At 34.3% G+C, this 19,376-nt stretch overlaps 1 protein-coding gene across 1 annotated transcript in view; it reads left to right on the top strand.

Moving 5' to 3' along the window:
- The window catches only part of RYR2 (ryanodine receptor 2), a 740,642-nt gene that overhangs the window by 343,908 nt on the left and 377,358 nt on the right, over positions 1-19,376 (top strand). The window contains 2 exon segments of the mRNA XM_036828245.1: positions 7,575-7,649; positions 12,740-12,896. Of these exon segments, the coding sequence (XP_036684140.1) occupies positions 7,575-7,649; positions 12,740-12,896 (232 nt within the window).

The following is a 19,376-nucleotide window of genomic DNA, read 5'->3' as shown; positions in this document are numbered from 1 at the left end:
CCAACACAACCAAAAATAAATAAATAAATAAATAAATAAAATTCAAAAAAAAAAACATTAAATAAGTGATTTTTAAAAATTAAGACTTTTGAAATTGAAGTATAGTTGATTTATAATATTGTGTTAGTTTCAGGTGTACAACATAGTGATTCAGTTATTTTTTTATTATGTTCCATTATAGGTTATTACGAGATATTGAATGTAATTCCCTGTATTATACAGTAAATCCTTGTTGCTTATCTATTTTATGTATAATAGTTTGTATCTGTTAAATGCCATATCCCTAATTTGTCCCTCCCCACCTTTCCCTTTTGATAACCATAAGTTTGTTTTCTGTGTCTGTGAGTCTGTTTCTGTTTTGTATATAGATGTATTTGCATTAGTTTTTAGATTCCCCATAAAAGTGATAACATATAGTATTTGTCTTTCTCTGTCTGACTTATTTCACTAATCATAATATTCTTTGGCCCATACATGTTGCTGCAAATGGCAATATTTCATTCTTTTTATGGCTGAGTAGTATTCCATTGTATACATATACCACACCTTCTTAAGCCAGTCATCTGTTGATGGGCACTTGGTTGTTTCCATGTTTTGGCTCTTGTAAATAGTGTTGCTGTGAACATTGAGGTGCATGTATCTTTTCGAATTAGAGTTTTTATTTTCTCAGGATATATACCCAGGAGTCGGATTGCTGCATCATATGTTAGCTTTATTTTTAGTTTTTTAAGGAACCTTTATACTGTTTTCCATGTTGGCTGCATCAATTTAGATTCCCACCAACAGTGTACAAGGGTTCCCTTTTCTCCACACCCTCTCCAGCATTTATTATTTGTAGACTTTTTGATGATAGACATTCTGACACATGTGAGTTGATATCTCATTGTGGTTTTGATTTGCATTTTTCTAATAATTACCGATGTTGAGTGTATTTTTATGTGCCTTTTGACCATCTATAACTCTTCTTTGGAAAAATGTCTCTTTAGGTCTTCTGCCCATTTTTTGATTGGGTTGTTTGTTTTTTCCATATTGAGTTGTATGAGCCCTTTGTGTATTTTGGACATTAACCCCTTGTTGGTCACATCTTTTGCAAATATTTTCTCCCGTTCCGTATGTTGTCTTTTTGTTTTGTTGATGATTTCCTTTGCTGTGCAAAAGCTTTTAAGTTTGATTAGGTCCCATTTGTTTATTTTTGTTTTTATTTCTTTTGCCTTGGGAAACTGCTGTAAGAAGACATTGGTACGATTTATGTCAGAGAATGTTTTTCCTGTGTTCTCTTCTAGGAGTTTTTTGGTGTCATGTCGTATATTTAGATCTTTAAACCATTTTGAGCTTATTTTTGTATATGGTGTGAGGGAGTGTTCTAATTTCTTTGATTTACATGTAGCTGTCCAGCTTTCACAGTACCACTTGTTGAAGAGATTGTCTTTTCTCCGTTGTATATTCCTGCCTCCTTTGTCATAGATTAATTGACCAGAGATGCATTGGTGTATTTCTGGGCTCCCTATTCTCTTCCATTGATCTATATATCTGTTTTTGTGCTAATAACATGCTATTTTGATTACTGTGGCTTTAATAGGCATTATTTTTTAGAGGAGTTTCAGATTTACAAAGAAATTGAGCAGAAAGTACAGATACTTCCCACATATCCCTTCCAGACCTTCCTCTGCAGTTTTCCTATTATTAAAATGTTGCTTTAGTGTGGTACTTCCTTTACAACTGATGAGTCAATATGGACACATTAGTATTAATTAAAGTCCGTTATTTACATTAGGATTCACTTTTAGTTTTGTATATTTTCTGGGTTTTGACAAATGTATAATGACATATATCCACCCTTGTAATGCATACAGAATAGTTTCAGTGCCTTAAAAATCTCCTGTACTTTACCTATTTAAGACTATCCTTTTTTCATTGAAAGGAATGGAGCACCTTTGTGCCTTTGTCAAAGGTCAGTTGACTATATTTGTATGAGCCTATTTTAGGGCTCTCTGTTTTGTTCCATTTATCTATTTGTCTGCTCTTTCACCAGGACCACACCATCTTGATTACTGTAGCTTTATAGTAAGTCTTGAAGTTTGGTAGTGTCATTCTTCCAACTTTGTTCTCCTTTAATATTGTGTTGGGTATTCTGGGTCTTTGGCCTTTCTGTATAAACTTTAGAATTGCTTTGAAGATAACTGATTAGTTTCCTAGGGTTATTGATTGGGTTTGAGTTGAATCTATGGATCAGGTTGAGAAGAACTGGTATCTTCACAGTATTGAGTCTTCCTGTTTGTATATGTGGAATATTTCTCCAATTATTTACTCTTTGATTTCTTTCATCAGACTTCTGTAGTTTTTCTCATGTAGATCTTGTACATATTTTATAGGAAATATACCTTTCTTTTCCTTTTGGTAGTAATATAAATAGTATTGTGTTTTAATTTCAAATTGCTGTTGTTCATCACTGGTATATAAGAAAGTTGAGTTTGTCCATTAATCTTTCCATTAATCTTGTATCCTGTAACCTTCCTATAATTGCTTCTTAGTTTCAGGAGTTTTATTTTTGTTGTTGATTCTTTGAGATTTTCTACATAGACCGTCATGTCATCTGCAAAAGAAAACAGTTTTTTTTTTTTTTCTCTCTTCTCAGTTCACATACCTTTTTTTCCTTTTCTTGTTTTATTGCATTAGCTAATACTTCTAGTACAATGTTGAAAAGGATTGGTGAGAGGGGAAATTCTTGCCTTGTTCTGTATCTTAGGGGGAAATTATTTAGTTTCTCACTATTAAGAATGATGTTGATTGTAGATGATCTTCATGAAGTTGAGGACGTTCCCTCCTGTTCTTAGTTTTCTAAGAGTTTTCATTGTGAATGGATGTGGGATTCTGTCAAATGCTTTTTGCATTTATTGATATGATAACATAGTTTTTATTCTTTAGCCTGTGCATGTGATGGATTTTATGAATGTTCAGTGATACTTTAAATTAATAAACTTATGTGTACAAAAGGAGAAAAGTAATCATTTTTGCTACATGTGTTAAAGCAGCACATTTCTTTTGAGGTAAAAAGTAGTGATAGTTCCTATGGATACCAATTATGATTTTTAAAATCTATTTCGTTAGGATTTAAAAAAAAATTTTTCAAAATAGAATTTAGTTCTGTGGTCTGTCATTCATTTATTGAACATCAAGTTTGGAAAAATGAAGAATTCTGATATTATTTTACTGCCCTGCATTGCGGTAACTAAAATACAGTGATATGACTTTTTTTTGTCCCTACTGAATTCTACATAAACATGTCATAAGCATTTGAATTGGCACGGCAATCTTTAGAAGCCAGTAAACTACTCTTCTTTATTTTTATTTTTAACATTTTTTTTTTTACAATTTATAGTAATCTTTTATTTATTTATTTATTTATTTATTTATTTTTGGCTGTGTTGGGTCTTCGTTTCTGTGCAAGGGCTTTCTCTAGTTGCGGCAAGCGGGGGCCACTCTTCATCGCGGTGCGCGGGCCTCTTCACTATCGCGGCCTCTCGTTGTGGAGCACGGGCTCCAGACGCGCAGGCTCAGTAGTTGTGGCTCACGGGCCTAGTTGCTCCGCGGCATGTGGGATCTTCCCAGACCAGGGCTCGAACCCGTGTCACCTGCATTGGCAGACAGGTTCTCAACCACTGCACCACCAGGGAAGCCCCTCTTCTTTATTTTTAACTTGTGTAGTTGATTCATCATCAAAATTGGATGTGACTGATTAAATTTCCTTGTATTATTTTTGTTCCCTCTTTTTGTTGTTCAGCGTTTGTTACACATTCTAGCCTCTCTCTGGACAAAAAAGAAACCAGTATGTGTTAAAAAAGTAGAACACTAATGACAACGTCCCTTATCCCCATTGCTTTAAGGTCATATGGTAAATGTTAAAAAAAATAGTTCACTTGGAGGGAAAAAAAAAGGCGGTGTCTGTGGTACTGCAGTAATAATTGACTATGAGCTGTCCAGTGTTAAAATAATATACTAAATTTAAGGCTTCCCTATGTTGAAGAAACAAAAGTAAATTGAAAATGACCTAATTGTTATTTTTGTAATTCATGTATAAGACAATTCTTTTGCTCATGCTTCACTGATAAAACTAACGTTTTTGGGATGATCCAAGTGTTCTGAAACACTCTGAATTTATCTGTAGTTATCTTGGGGAGGACAAAAAAGGAATCACTCACAATGTAGATATTAATTCCAGATTTAGAAATATAGATAGATAAGTTGGACTTTCTCTCAGTTATTATGATGTTTAATTTTATGTGTCAACTTGACTGGGCCACACAGTATTCAGATATTTGATCAAACTATTTGATCAAATTATTCTGGGTGTTTCTGTGAGGGTGTTTTTAGATGAGTTTACCACTTAAATCTATAGACTGAGTAAAGCAGATTGCTCTGCCTGGTGTGGGTGGGCCTCATATAATCAGTTAAAGGCCTGAATAGAACAGAAAGGCTGACTCTTCATGAATCAGAGGGACCTCTTTCTGCCTAACTGCCTTTGAGCTGAGACATCAATTATTTCTTACCTTTGAACTGAAACTGAAACATCAGTTCTTCTTGGATCTTGAACCTGTCAGTCTTTGGAATGGGACTATACCATTGGCTCTCCTGGTTTTCAGGCATTTGGGCTTGGACCGGAACTTACATCATCAGCTCTCCTGGGTCTCCCACAGATCTTGGGACTTGTCAGCCTCCATGATTGCATGAGCAGACTCCTTATAGTAAATTCTTTCTATAAAATTATATATATATATACACACACACACACATTCACACATGTATATGAATGTATTTTTATATAACATATATTGTATATATTAAGATTTATATATATATATGTCTCCACAACTTGGGTCACAGCTTGGATGTACTACTGTTGGTATGTAGTGGGTAGAGGCCAGGGATGTGGGAAATATCCTACAGTGCACAGGACAGCCCCCCACAGCAAAGAATTACCTGGACCAAAGTGCCAGTAGTGCTACTGTTTAGAGTCTGGTATAGACCATAGTTTCCTAACTTTGGCTCCCCCTTACGACCAGCTGGGGAGCTTTTAAAACACCTGACTCCAAATTTGGTTTAATTGGCCGGTGGTGAGGGCAAGGTTTCAGGATTTTAAAAGCTATCCACATGATTAAATTCACAACCACCATTAAAAGCCCCTACTGAGGACCCTGGTCATTGATGTACCTAAAATTCTTAGGTTATAATGGATGGATCAGGGTGATCCTGAATCAATTTTAATGTAAAAAGATAAACAAGTAGTCATTATTACCTCCTGATGTGATGTAATAGGAAGGCAAACACCAATTTCTGAAATGTTCTTGCCAAAGAATCACAAACTTGAACCTGAGCAAGTTTCTAGATTTCTAGATCTACCACTTAGAGGCAGATGTTAAAAAACACTGTGAGGATGTCATCAGCAAAATTCAGAATGTAGAAAATACTCCAGGACAAATGATACAGTTTTTTGTTAACAAATAAATGTCAAGAAGGAAAAAAAAAAGAGGAAGGGAGAACTGTTCTAGAATAAAATAAAGACACCAAACAAATTTATGCATCTCATTTGGATCTTGATTTGAAAAAGCGACAGAAAGAAAAAGACATTTTTTTCCTTGAAGAACAATTTATTCAGATTTTTCCCATCCTGTGACATGATGGATAAAAGTAGATTCATTATTAAAAAAGAATAAAATTTGAAAGCAAGTTAACCTGAGAATGATTACCTCATGCTTCTCGGTAGGATGCCTGATCATTCTGTTTTCTATGGCTTTTGCTACATTTAAAAAAATTTTTATTTTATATTGGAGTATAGTTGATTAACAATGTTGTGTTAGTTTCAGGTGTAGAGCAAAGTGATTCAGTTATACATATACATGTATCTATTCTTTTTCAAATTCTTTTCCCATTTAGGTTATTACAGAGTAATGAGCAGAGTTCCCTGTGCTATACAGTAGGTCCTTGTTAGTTATCTATTTTAAATACAGTAGTGTGTATATGTCAATCCCAAACTCCCTAACTATCCCTACCCCCAACCCTTCCCTCCTGGTAACCATAAGTTCCTTCTCCAAGTCTCTGAGTCTGTTTGTGTTGCGTAAATAAGTTCATTTGTATCTTTTTTTTTAGATTCTGCATATAAGCAATATCATGATTTTTATCTTTGTCTGTCTGACTTACTTCACCTAGTATGATAATCTCCAGGTCCATCCTTGTTGCTGCAAATGGCATTACTTCAGTGTGAAAAAGACATTTTTGAGACAACTGGGAAAATTTGAACAGTGAATGGGTATTTCATAAAAACAAATTTTATATATATGTATATCAAGTATAGAAAAATACTTTTGTATTGTTTTATGTGGAGGTTGCATGTCAAAGGATAACTTGTGGTTATAGGTAAAACAAGACTGGCCCTATATTGATCACTGTTGAAGCTACGTGCTGGGTGTATTGGGGTTTATTATAATATTCTCTCCACTTTTGTGTGTCTTTGAAAAGTTCCACAATAAAAATAGAATGAGAAAAAATATCTGAGTAGGTAAGAGGAACGCAGGCGAGAATGGTGTTAGGAAAACTGTCAAAGCAGTAGCGTTTTCCAACATGTTTAAAAAAAATAAGTCCACTGGATTTGGGAACATGAAGGTCGTTTGATGACCTCAGCTAAATCTGTCTCGGTGGAGAAGTGGGTCTGCAGACAAGACTGAGTGCACTGAGGATTAAGAGGAGGTGGTAATGAGGCAGAAAAAGCAAGGGAAGCAGGGGAGGAAAATATGGTCACACGTTATTATGTTTGTGACTGGACAGGGTTATGTGTGTTTGGATGATGAAGAGACCCAGTGGAGAGGGAGACGGTGAGCACTTGGGAAAGAAACAGGAAACAAGTTTTGGTTTCCTTAAACCAATCTCAAGGGGATGGTATAGAGACCAATTTGGATAATGTGTATACATTACTTAGCATCACGTCTGGCATATTAACAAATTGTTATTACGAGAGCTTTGGAATTTTGGTATGTGTGATGTACCTCCAAAGAAATTTCTGTGTGTGTGTGTGTGTGTGACTTTTTTGTTGATATTTACATTTTATTGATGTTTACATTTTCCTATCTCTTATCACTAACAGATTGTCATGAAAACATTAAAATTAATGTGTTTTCACATTTCTTTAAAATGTTTTTAAATGTCTAGAAAGAATTAGAATTGCCAAATAATTATATGCATGTGTTGAAATATATTAAACTACACCTAAATTCGTAGTGGAGTACATTTATGGACTTAAGTTTAATGGTGAAAGTATTCACTGGGATAAAGAGAGAAAAATGGCCAGGGTGAGGGAGAGGGGATGAAGGGGATGAGAGGGAGTAAAAGACAAAGGAATGTGTTTAAATCAAATGTTTATTCAGGTCACTGTTGTTATTTTTATTTCCAGCTATATTGTCTCCTACCAAAAGTACTTTTACTGTTTCTCCAAAGCCTTCCCATTTACTTTTCTCTTGAATTGGCTTGAAAAATTGAGTCCAAGAATGCACCGTTAAAATTGGGCTTTTTATTTCTTTTAACAGAACTGTTCATTACGAAGGCGGTGCTGTATCTGTTCACGCACGTTCCCTGTGGAGACTAGAGACGCTAAGAGTTGCGTAAGTAGAACTTCTAAATACAGCCTGACGCTCCGGGTACAAAGTACATCGAGTGCTCTTGTGCTTTTATGTGAGATGGTCATGCTAACAACCAGCAAGCAAATGAAACCCTGAGAAAGTGGAGAGTCTCTCCTCTTTTACCTTCCGCCTGCCTTTATTTATCTTTCACTAGCCTACATTCACCAGGTAGTAAGCAACAATTTTATACCATCTGCTTTTGCGTTTAGCCTCATTTGTTTTGTTTTGTTTTGTTTTTTAACATCTTTATTGGAGTATAATTTCTTTACAATGGTGTGTTAGTTTCTGCTTTATAACCAAGTGAATCAGTTATACATATACATATGTTCCCATATGTTTTTATAATATCGTCTTGTCCCAGTCTGTGCATCTCCTGGCAGGAAGGGCTCCCAGAGCAGAGTGATGTAAGGTTTGGAGACAGGACAAATTGTTTGCAACCCTGTCGCACATTTCAGGTCTGGGTTTAACCTTGTAAAGTCACATGTAAAACAGTGGAAACTTGAACCTGAGTGAGATGTCACAGTCATAACTGGCAGTCACTATCTTTACTTACAAATAGCTTGATAGCTGAGTGAGAAATGTGGATTGCAAGCAAGTCACTGTGTATTCATTATAGAAACAATGACCTTTTTTTTTCTGGTGACTTCAAAAAGCTGTCCAGAGATTGACTTTTAGTTCCTTTATGTAAATGCAATACTGATGGTAAAGGTGTCAATTTGAACTATTTTAAATAGAATTTAAATATCAATTAAATTTTAAAAAAAAGATTGGAAGTTTCAGTCCTTTACCTAAAAATCAGTAAGTTTTCAATGTATTTGTTCCCTATTATATGACACTTTAAAAAATTATTAATTTAGGGTAACAGACTTCATGGATGGCTGTAGGGAACTATCTTATTATGGAATAGCTGTCTTTGTCAACCTGATATTTTGAGATTAATGCTTATCTATTGATGATTAAAGTGGTTCAGTGGTCTTCAGTTTTTTGTCTTTTTGTTTTTTTTGCTTACATAGCCCATACAATGATTTCGAAAAACTTCATATTTCTTTGATCGTTGTTAGGCTTGACAGAGAAATTTTTTCATTATCAGTTTAAATAAATACATAGAATACAACTTACGGTGTATTATAAGTAGTGACATTTTAAGATAAAATGGTTACACCACTCTTATAAAAGTATCCCATTGTCTCTAAGTACTGCTGTGATTTAATACCCATCTTTGTTTATTTAAAAATACTTGAACACGGTCTCTTTAACAGTGGAAAAAATATGTTATTCATCTTTCTCATTGAAATCATATTTCCTTTACTCTCCCATGACAGAATAGTACCCCAATTGGATTTTTTTTTATGATTGAAAGACTTTTCTGCTCACTGTGTCATACACCTATTCAACAAAAAAAATGCATGTAAATTAAATTTATTTTTTATATTTTCTCTGATTGTAAGTCTGTGACTTTAAAAAAATGCTTCTATATTAACCCCATTAATTCTTAATTAATTGCTGATATTAAATTTCTTCTGTATAAATTCATAGTTGGTCAAATGTACTGAAATATTAAAACTTTTGATAAACATTGAACTTAAAAGTAAAATTTTTTTTTAACATCTTTATTGGAGTATAATTGCTTTACAATGCTGTGTTAGTTTCTACTTTATAACAAAGTGAATCATAAAAGTAAAATTTTATGGGAAGTGCACCTCTTAATGTGATGGAAAAAGAAGAGATGACTTATAAAGGAAAGGGAAGAAAACTCATCTCTTTTGTGTGCTTCATAAATTATTCAGAGAATTTAGGGAAAAGAATTTCAAATATATACATGTATTTTTGTAATTTGCCTAGTGTATTATAAAAATGACAGCTTAATTAGAGAAATGAAATAGTCCAAAAAAGTGAAATTTAGAGAAGTTTTGTTGCCTTTAAAAAACGGACTCCAGATGTGTTTTCACATTTATAGATCTACCTACCCTTCACAATTGTGTGGTTAAAGAAATGATTTTTTTTTTTTTTTGAGGAAACCAGGACCTAAATCTCTCTCAATTTATAGGCTTAAAAAAAAAAAAAAGGATGAGAGCTCCTGAAAGCCCAACAAGAGTTCCTTTTTATTGTCAACAATGTTGTTGATGAACTGCAATTACATAAACCCCATTATTCAGCACGTGTTTCTATCCCGTGGTCTTAATTCTGTTTCTCTGCTGTTGCCTAATGTTTGAAGTTTGAAAGGGAAAGTTTGGAGTTTGTTTTCACTTTGAATTTGGTTGACTGATATATAGAAAGGGCCTGGGCCTTCTTCAAATAATGGAGATGAAAGGGGGTACTTTATCACCATGTGTTTGTAGCTATGCATCTCAGAATCCAGATGACAGCAAGGGGGCTTGACAGCCCAGGCGGATCAGGGACTTTTTCAACCATTTTTTCAACCATTTAAAAAATTAAAGAGAGGTGTTTTGATTCTACTCTATGACCCTTGATGTATATCTACAGTAGGAAAGCAGGAGGTTCATATGTAACAAATGTAATTATTTAAAAAAAATTTTTTTTTAGATTTTGTTGCATCTTTGACCTACTTTGGCCTCACTGTACATTTACAAATTAGATTGCATTTAATTCGCATGTCTTATTATATGCAATGGCCACATAATTAATTTTTATTTTTACTTAGGAAGTTATAGTCAAAGATCCTGCTTATGTTTATGACAGAACTTTATTTCCAAAGGTCAATGTTTGTATTACAATCTTTGGGATACCATTTGTTTTTTTTTCCTCCACTGAGGCCCCAAACTTTGTATTTGTTATAATTTATGTAGTCCAGTAATTATATATTTTATATTGCTTACTTACATAACATTAATGTTGTCAAAAGTTTTTCAGTATTATGAACATTTTAATAAGGTAAGTTTTAATTTTGGGAGTCAAATGTAATAGAAAACACATTCCTGTATTGTACCCCAGGACAAAGTTGTAAGAACACTGTAAGTAGGATATATGTTAGTTTCTGTAATGGGCATGATCACTGCAATTATAAATACGCATTTTGTATTTTAAGTAAAATTCCACTTTCTTGTGTGTTACAAATCTTTAAAAAATTAACATATCATGACAGGTGACCAAATACTCCTCATTTCTTTGAGATAATTACAAGTAAATATAGATAATACATATGGAACAGTTTTCAATAATATAGGAAGCTGCTTTATATAACTTCTTTACTGTAACTATTTTCAGTTTTTACTGAAATATTATTTTCTTGCCCCTTGATTCTCCTGCGCTTTTCCTCTTTTCTTTTGGACCTGTGAGCTAAAGAAAATGTGTTTAGACTTTACAAAGTTTGGCTGATGATTGGTCAGATTCATTCCATTTCTAACAGTGGCTTGAGAGGAGTGCTTATGTATATGAGCCCTATTAAATAGATTTGAACATGGTATCCAGAATACCGTATAGAAGTTCTGGTAAAAAGTATACACTATTACCAGACTAGAAATGCTTTAACATGCTGTTGTTGGTAAATGAACTTTAATTTCATTTTTAAGACAATAGTGTGTTATTATCAGGGTTTATTGGTACATGATTATTAATTTAGTAGGAGGACTTGTCCAAAGTAATTGTCTTTATAAACGAATCCATGTAAAAATGGACTTATTACAATATCATTCTACTGTTAATTTTCCAGGCTAATAGTTCAGGTCAAAAATCCAGGTTGGGAAAACAGCATAAAATTGACATATAGTTCACTAAGATTGGTGAATTCTTTTTAAAGTGTTCTTAATTTGTAGAATATAAAAGTTTATAATGCTTCTGTATTAAAACTGGTTTATTAATTAATAAAATCATATTGAAATCCTCCATACCTTTACTTTTTATTTATTTGATTCCTTACCTAGTGATAAAGCTTCCACTATAATTGTCTTTTAAAAAATTATCCTTGTGTTTCTTTTGTTTCATTTTCTGTTTGCCATTGACATGTGAAGCTTCATAACATAGTACATTCTTTTTAGAGTATATCTTTCTCATTATAAAATACCCGACAGTGTCCCCTTTATACTTTTTTGCCTTGAATTCTAATTTCTCTACTATCAACTTTACCATCACTGTTTTCTTTTGATTTTGTATGCATGGTAAATCCTTTTTATTTGTATTTTTTTAATTTGATTTTACATCATTGGTAAGAGGCTGTCCTCGTTTTGCACACTAGCATGATAACTGAAAGTCACCATTATCAGAACCTTGTTTCCACTCTGTACCGTAGTAAGGGCAAGGCTCTGATAATGACGGCTTTCAGTTAACACAGTACTGTGCAAAGCAAGGATGGTCTGTATCTTAATTTTTCTTTTCTACCCTATCTGAAAGTCATTATTTTTAAAAGCAGACTTTAATGATCACAACTTTGCTTTTTATCTTTTTTCTGCAATCTTAGTTTATATTTTCTCTGTGTTGCATTCAATTTTGCTTTCCCGTTTTTCCTCTTGACTCTATTAGAATTTATAGTCTTGTTTGTCTTTCTTGTTCATTGGTTTTTAATGACATAATTGTTCCACATTATTAAAATTTAAAGCATAGGAAGAGATTTCTTTTTTCAGATAAATACATACTTCAGTTTATATATATGAGTTCCAGTTAATCATAATTAGGCATTGACTCTAATATCACTAGTTTTCAAGTCTGTGCAAATCCAAAAATAGCTAGTAAATGCTAAGGTATCATTTAAACTCATAATGTCTATATCTGTGACTAGCAATTAGAGGTTAACCTGGAACACAGCTTCTTGGTCATCTTTGCATGGAGTAGTGTTTGGTGTGGATGGTATTACATTTAATGTCAGAAGACCTTGAGTTAAATTTCGCTTCTACTTACTGTTAGCCCTATGACATGGAATATTACCTAATCATTCTGCATAACCATTTTGTTATTTGTGATACGAAATTAATAACACCAACATCATAAGGTTTGGGGGATCATTAAAGAAGACAGTGTATGCAAAGCACCTCTGTTCATTGTCTGACACATACATTTTAATTGCTGTTTCTCCTGTCATTGTATTTGCTATTGGATCAAGTCTTAACTGTTTTTGTTAGGTGGAGTGGAAGCCATATAAGATGGGGCCAGCCTTTCCGACTACGCCATGTCACCACAGGAAAATACTTGAGCCTCATGGAAGACAAAAGCCTTCTACTCATGGACAAAGAAAAAGCTGATGTCAAATCAACAGCATTTACCTTCCGATCTTCCAAGGTAAGACAGAAATGTATAATTTTCGATTTCCTTTAACTACATCCCTACTGCATTTCCTTTGATGTTAGAAATGCAAAAAGAAATGATGTATGTTTTACATGTATCTCCAAATTCCCATTTTCTCTTCGATGCCTTCCTCTTCAGTAAAGCCTATTTCCTAAACCACTAACACCTTCCCAGGTGTTGCACCTGGCTTATAGTTCTTTGATTATTTACGTGTAGCACATCCATCCAGCCCCTTTTAGTTTTCTTAGGTGTTGACAGTGCAGTAAGCACAGACTTTGTGCTCTTGTTGTATAGCAATGTGATGGGCACACCAGAAAGTTCACACAGATGCTCTTATATACAGACCTTTCTTAAGTCCTTGAATCATTTGTAAGAACAGAACCTCTAAGAGAATCCTTAGTATCTTTCATGAGAATCCCTCTGAACTAGATGATGAGTAGAATAGAAAAAAAAATAAATGCACATCAAAGTCAAGTTGGAATGCTGGTGCTTTAGCACAGCTAGGCCCACGCAGTACCTCATGAAAGATTCGTAACTCACCAGCCCCGCAGTGCAGTGGATTGCTAACCATGCCTCAGGAAAACAGTAGATGTCCTGAATAGTGAAGTATCTCAGGAATAGTTGAAAATCACTTGTTCATTTGACACATGCCAAGCATCGATTATATGCATTTTTGTGATAATTGTGTATTTCTGTCCTTAATTAAATGAAGATTGTGAAACTTGGGCATCATGATAGGAAAGGTATTAATTACTGGTTAGCTTTTGTCTCAGAGATGCAAAACTTTACACCCCTGTTACAGATAAAGGTAAGTTTGAGCAAGACCGGAAGTAACTCTAAAAAGACAGTAGCCTCAGTTTACATCCCTAGTGCCACGCTCTCAGTTTTCTTGCTTTGGAGGACACAGAATGGTAGAAGATGCTTCTGATTTGATGAATTCTCCCGAGAGCTCCCAGAAAGACAGCCAGTGTAAGTTCCCATCTTTTATGGTGAAAATAGACAAAGCTGGTCAACTCCAGTGGATAATCTGAGACAAGATTGGCATCTATAATTTGTTGTAGGGACCCATAGAGGGGCTCTGGAGAGGGTACCTGGGTGGACCTCAGGTGGGCAGTTAGTTGCTCCTTGTGTCTGTAGTTGGAAAGCACAGTTGATCGCAATGTGAACAGACTTGGCGCTGATGGGCTTCTTCCTCAAGACTTTAACCAGGGTGGTGGGAATTTGCTAGTTTGTCCACTGATAACACCTCAGTCCAGAAAGAAAAAAAAAATTCAACCCACCAAAGACGCATCAGTTATCTGATGGTGGAAGCCCTTTTCAAGTAAAAAAGATAGCGTAAAATGACATACAGCTTAATGGTAGGAAATCGGAAAAGTGAAAAGAAATGCACGACATCCCAGCAAAATATAATCTACCAAAATAAAATCCCAAAGAAGTAGAAAAAGCTGAACAGCCATATCACAATGAAAGATGTTAGAAAAAAGTTCAATATATGGCATTTAAAAAGGAAAAATACATCTAACAAAAATTGGAGGAGAAAGAGGAAAAATGAAAGGTGCTCTGATTGCTTCCAGTGAAGCAGTGAAAAGTCAAATAATATTTTCTTAAAACTCCAAAATCAAGTAACAAATAAGATATTTATCAGTAAAAACACTAAACAATATTTTTATTGTAGTAAAATTTACTAAAGTAAGGTGGTGGAAGAGCGGGGAGGTTCGTGAAAGAAGGGAAGTGGACATTTATTCACCGAGGAATATTTAAGGGCTGACTTGACCTTGTCTGGGAGCTGGGAACATGCTGACAGTGTGTGCCCTCCTACAGCTTGTTGACGGCACTGGGAAGCGGGACCGTTTCTTCCCTAATTTCTTGGCCTTTTAAAGATAATAATTGCTACCATTCTCTGTTTCTTGTAAGTCTGCCAGTTGATCTCAATATTCTCCTTAACTGATCTCTCTGAGAATCAGGATCCCCATTTTGCAGATGGAAAAACTAAGGGCAGGAGGGATGAGCCACTTGTCCATGTCACTCGGCTGAGCACATAAGAAGATCCAGTGAACATGAAGTTACCTCTGCTCCAAACCACTAGCCAGGGTGGGTTTCAATAACCAGGCCTGACTTCCAGGCCTGGAACCCTGGACTGGCTAGTCATTCATTCACCCCCAGGCTGTCAGGGCTGCCCCTGGGGCCTGGAGGTACACCAGGGCCTCATGTAGGGCCTCCCGGGCAGGTGGCTGACACTGTTGTCTAACTGTGGTCTCCCTAGTTCCTGCTATTGCTGGAGAAATCTGAATACTGCGTTCATCTTTCTCTTTTCATTATTTCTGTAACAGTCATATTCCCATGGTCTCCAAAAATCCTATTTTGCTATAGAAAGATGAATACCTACACGATCTTTCTCTTTTCACTCTGTGACAATCCTAATTCTCCAGGAGCTAAATGGATGCCTCTAGCAAAATGGGCTAGATTATCCCAATGGAAATGTAAGTGCAAAAGAGACAAGTATATTAACATATTTCAAAGATTTCTTTCTTGCATACGTGCAGCCGCTGAGCTAGCAGTCTTCTATATAAATGTATTTTTAATGAGAGGAGTTTTCTTACAGAAATAAAATAAAACTGTGCACATTATCATTCTTTGTCATGGCAAAAAAATTGGTAGACTCAAATGTTTAACGAATAGACTTGATAGCTAAGTGGTATTAGCTATCAGAATATATTGATCTGGAAAGATACCCATCATAATATTGTTGAGTGAAGAAAAAAAACAAATTGTAATGCAATTTAAAAATCTAATTTTTTTTTACTTAAGAAAAAGATCCGTGTGTGTGTGTTTATATATGATTATATATTAGATGTGGAAGAATCTACACTAATCTTTTAACTTTGGCTGCTTTAGAAAGGTGAAAATGGGGGAAGGGGGTGGGAGAGGGAAGGATTGGGAGTTTGGGGTTAGCAGATGCAAACTATTATATAGAGAATGGATAAACAACAAGGTCCTACTGTACAGCACAGGGAACTATATTCAATATCCTGTGATAAACCATAATGGAAAAGAACATGAAAAAGAATGTATGTGTGTGTGTGTGTGTATGTGTATATATATGTATAACTGAATCATTTTGCTATATAGCAGAAATTAACAATATTGTAAATCAAGTATACTTCAATAAAATACAAAAAAATAAAATAAAACTAATAAAAAGAAAGATCAAAATGGAAGGTGTATGAGAGTATGAGTGCAAGGGGAAAGCATTTTCTTTAACTTTTAAAAAATAAATCTCTGGATTATTTTGCCTATTATGATAGCCATTTTTCCTTTGTAACAAAAAAAATCAGTTAAAAAATTTATCCATTGTACTGATATACTTGGACATAAGTTTTGTGCACAGTTTAAATTTATTTCTTTAGGGCTAGACCTAGAAACAGAAATACTGACTCAAAAGCTATGAATATTTTCAAAATCTCTTGATAACGGTTCTTGCCCAAAGCAATAGCTTTTGAAACATTCCCCCCCAAATATCTCTGCTTATGTTCTGTCAGCGTTAGAGTATAGTTTGCATTTGAAGAATTTTTACTGACCAGCTCCTTCTGTGGTCTCTGCTCAGAGGTTCTGTTTCTGGCTTTTGGTGATTGTGTAATGTCATAGGTTACACTGAAAGTACAGAGACCTAGGATTCCAACATTGCCTTTTTTTAAAAAATAAATTTATTTATTTTTGACTTCGTTGGGTCTTCGTTGCTGCATGAAGTCTTTCTCTAGCTGCATCGAGCCGGGGCTACTCTTCGTTGCGGTGCGCGGGCTTCTCATTGCAGTGGCTTCTCTTGTTGTGGAGCACGGGCTCTAGGCACGGGGGCTTCAGTAGTTGTGGGGCGCAGGCTCAGTAGTTGTGGCTCATGTGCTCTGGAGCGCAGTCTCAGTAGTTATGGTGCACGGGCTTAGTTGCTCCGCGGCATGTGGGATCTTCCCGGACCAGGGCTCGAACCCGTGTTCCCTGCATTGGTAGGAGGGTTCTTAACCACTGCACCACCAGGGAAGCCCTCCAACATTGCCTTTTAATGAACTGTTTGGTTTCTCTAAAACTAGTCTCCTACATGGAACTCATGTTTATGGAACCACTGTAATACACAGGTTGTTAATAACCCACTGTCAGTTACCACTATGATAATTGTATATAACATGGTTGAGAGTCATGAAGGTGGAAGAGAAATCCAGGAAAACATTTTATTTTTATTTTTTATTTTCTTTAATTTATTTTATTGAAGTATAGTTGATTTACAATGTTGTATTAATTTCTGCTGTATAGCACAGTGATTCAGTTATACATATATATACATTCTTTTTCATATTCTTTTCCATTATGGTTTATCACTGGATACTGAATATAGTTCCATGTGCTAGACAGTAGGACCTTGTTGTTTATACATCCTATATATAATAGTTTGCATCTGCTAATCCCAAAGTCCCAATCCATCCCTTCCCCATCCCCTCCCCCTTGGCAACCACAAGTCTGTTCTCTATGTCTGCAGGTCTCTTTCTGTTTCGTAAATAAGTTCATTTGTGTCAGATTTTAGATTCCGTATATAAGTGATATCATATGGCATTTGTCTTTCTCTTTCTGACTTACTTCACTTAGTATGATAATCTCTATGTCCATCCATGTTGCTGCAAATGGCATGTATTCTTTTTTATGGCTGAGTAGTATTCCATTGTATATATGTACCACATCCTCTTTATCCATTCATCTGTTGATGGACATTTAGGTTGTTTCAATGTCTTGACTATTGTGAATAGTACTACTATGAACATAGGGGTGCATATATTTTTTTGAATTAGAGTTTTTTCTGGATATTTGCCCAGGAGTGAGAGTGCTGGATCATGACAAGTATATTTTTAGTTTTTTGAGGACATCTTATTTTTAAAATCAAAGAATTTTCGTTTTAAAATCACTGACAGATTAGGTAATAAAGTGTTTTCTATGAAGTCAAGATAGTAACTCTTTTATTTCTTTCTAAAATTACTTTTTCATTATATGTAATGTATAGTCATTATAGAGGATTTTAAAAGGGAATACTGCAAAAATGAGGTAAGGGGAAAATTAAAATCATGTACTATCCATCACTCAGAAACAACTGTATTGTGTGTGTATTTCAGTTTTTAACAAATATATACATATTTTGATACTAATAGGGCTAATTATTAAAATTAAAAATTATTCATGATGAAAAGAATAATTACATAATAAAAAAGCATTGAACTTAGAACTAACTAAACTAGAATAAAAGTACAGTCCTTAATTATAGATGAAATTGTATGTTTTAAAAATAAAATAGTTTTTATACTGCCAACATTTTAGAGAAGATGATATAGCTAAACAGTTTCTTTCATCCTTTTGTTAATCATCACATTTGGTCATGGCCCCTGGTCTTTAAAATAAATAATCAGATTTACGTAAAGGTGTATTTGATTCTTTTTTTTTTTCCCTTAGTGCCACTGACAAGTTGAAAATGCTTGCCATATCTTTATGTATCTTTGCTATACTGTTTCCAGTGAAAATAATGAGTACTTATATTTCTGGAAGGTAAAGACTTGTGTGTGTAAGATATTTCTTCAATTTTGGTATATTTTGAGTATACAATTAATAAATGACTATTGATTGACATAATTACTGTGTTGCAAATCAAGCAAATCAAGTTTTCATTACTGATGAAAAATTAAACTTTTAAAATTGGGATTGACATATTAGTGTATAATATGTATAAAATGGATAACTAATAAGAACCTGCTGTATAAAAAAATAAAATAAAATTCAAAAATTCAAAAAAAAAAAGTCAAACTCAAAAAAAAAATAGAACCCTTACATTTACAGTAGCATTCCCTTACCTATGATTGTATGAAACTGTTTTGAAAGTATATTCTTGAAACATACTATTTTTTTTTTTTTTTTTTACAAATCATTAAGATCATTCTCACTTAAAATTATGAGAATGGCTTTAAAAACCTGTTCTACTAGTTAATATAAGGAGCAATTGTTTTGATTGTCATTGGGATATCTTTGCACTAACGTGAACACTCACTAGCCAATCTCAAATTCAGGATTTGCAGAATAATAAACAATTGTTGATGACTATATATATTCAGAATAAACAGAATAAAGTGGAAGACAGTTTATAAAATCACTGATGTTGGTCCTCTTTTTTCCCCTAGCTTTATTGTGATATAACTGACATTTAATAATGTATGAAATTAAGGTGTACTATGTGATGATTTGATGCACATATATATTGCAAAATACTTATGCTGGTCTTTTCTTAAAGATAACATTTTATATCATGAAGAATTCAATTTGATTCATGCACGTTTTCTTAGACCTATTCTTCACTTTCTCTACTCCTAGAATTTTTAACCATTGCATTAGTGTGTTGAAATGTCAGTTTTCATCATAAGGTAGGTCTTGCCAATCACCCACGTATTATAC

The sequence above is a fragment of the Balaenoptera musculus genome, chromosome 16 (genome assembly GCF_009873245.2).
Source record: "Balaenoptera musculus isolate JJ_BM4_2016_0621 chromosome 16, mBalMus1.pri.v3, whole genome shotgun sequence".
NCBI lineage: Eukaryota > Metazoa > Chordata > Mammalia > Artiodactyla > Balaenopteridae > Balaenoptera > Balaenoptera musculus.
Note: the sequence above shows the minus strand (reverse complement) of the source record. Positions and strands in the feature narration are given on the sequence as shown.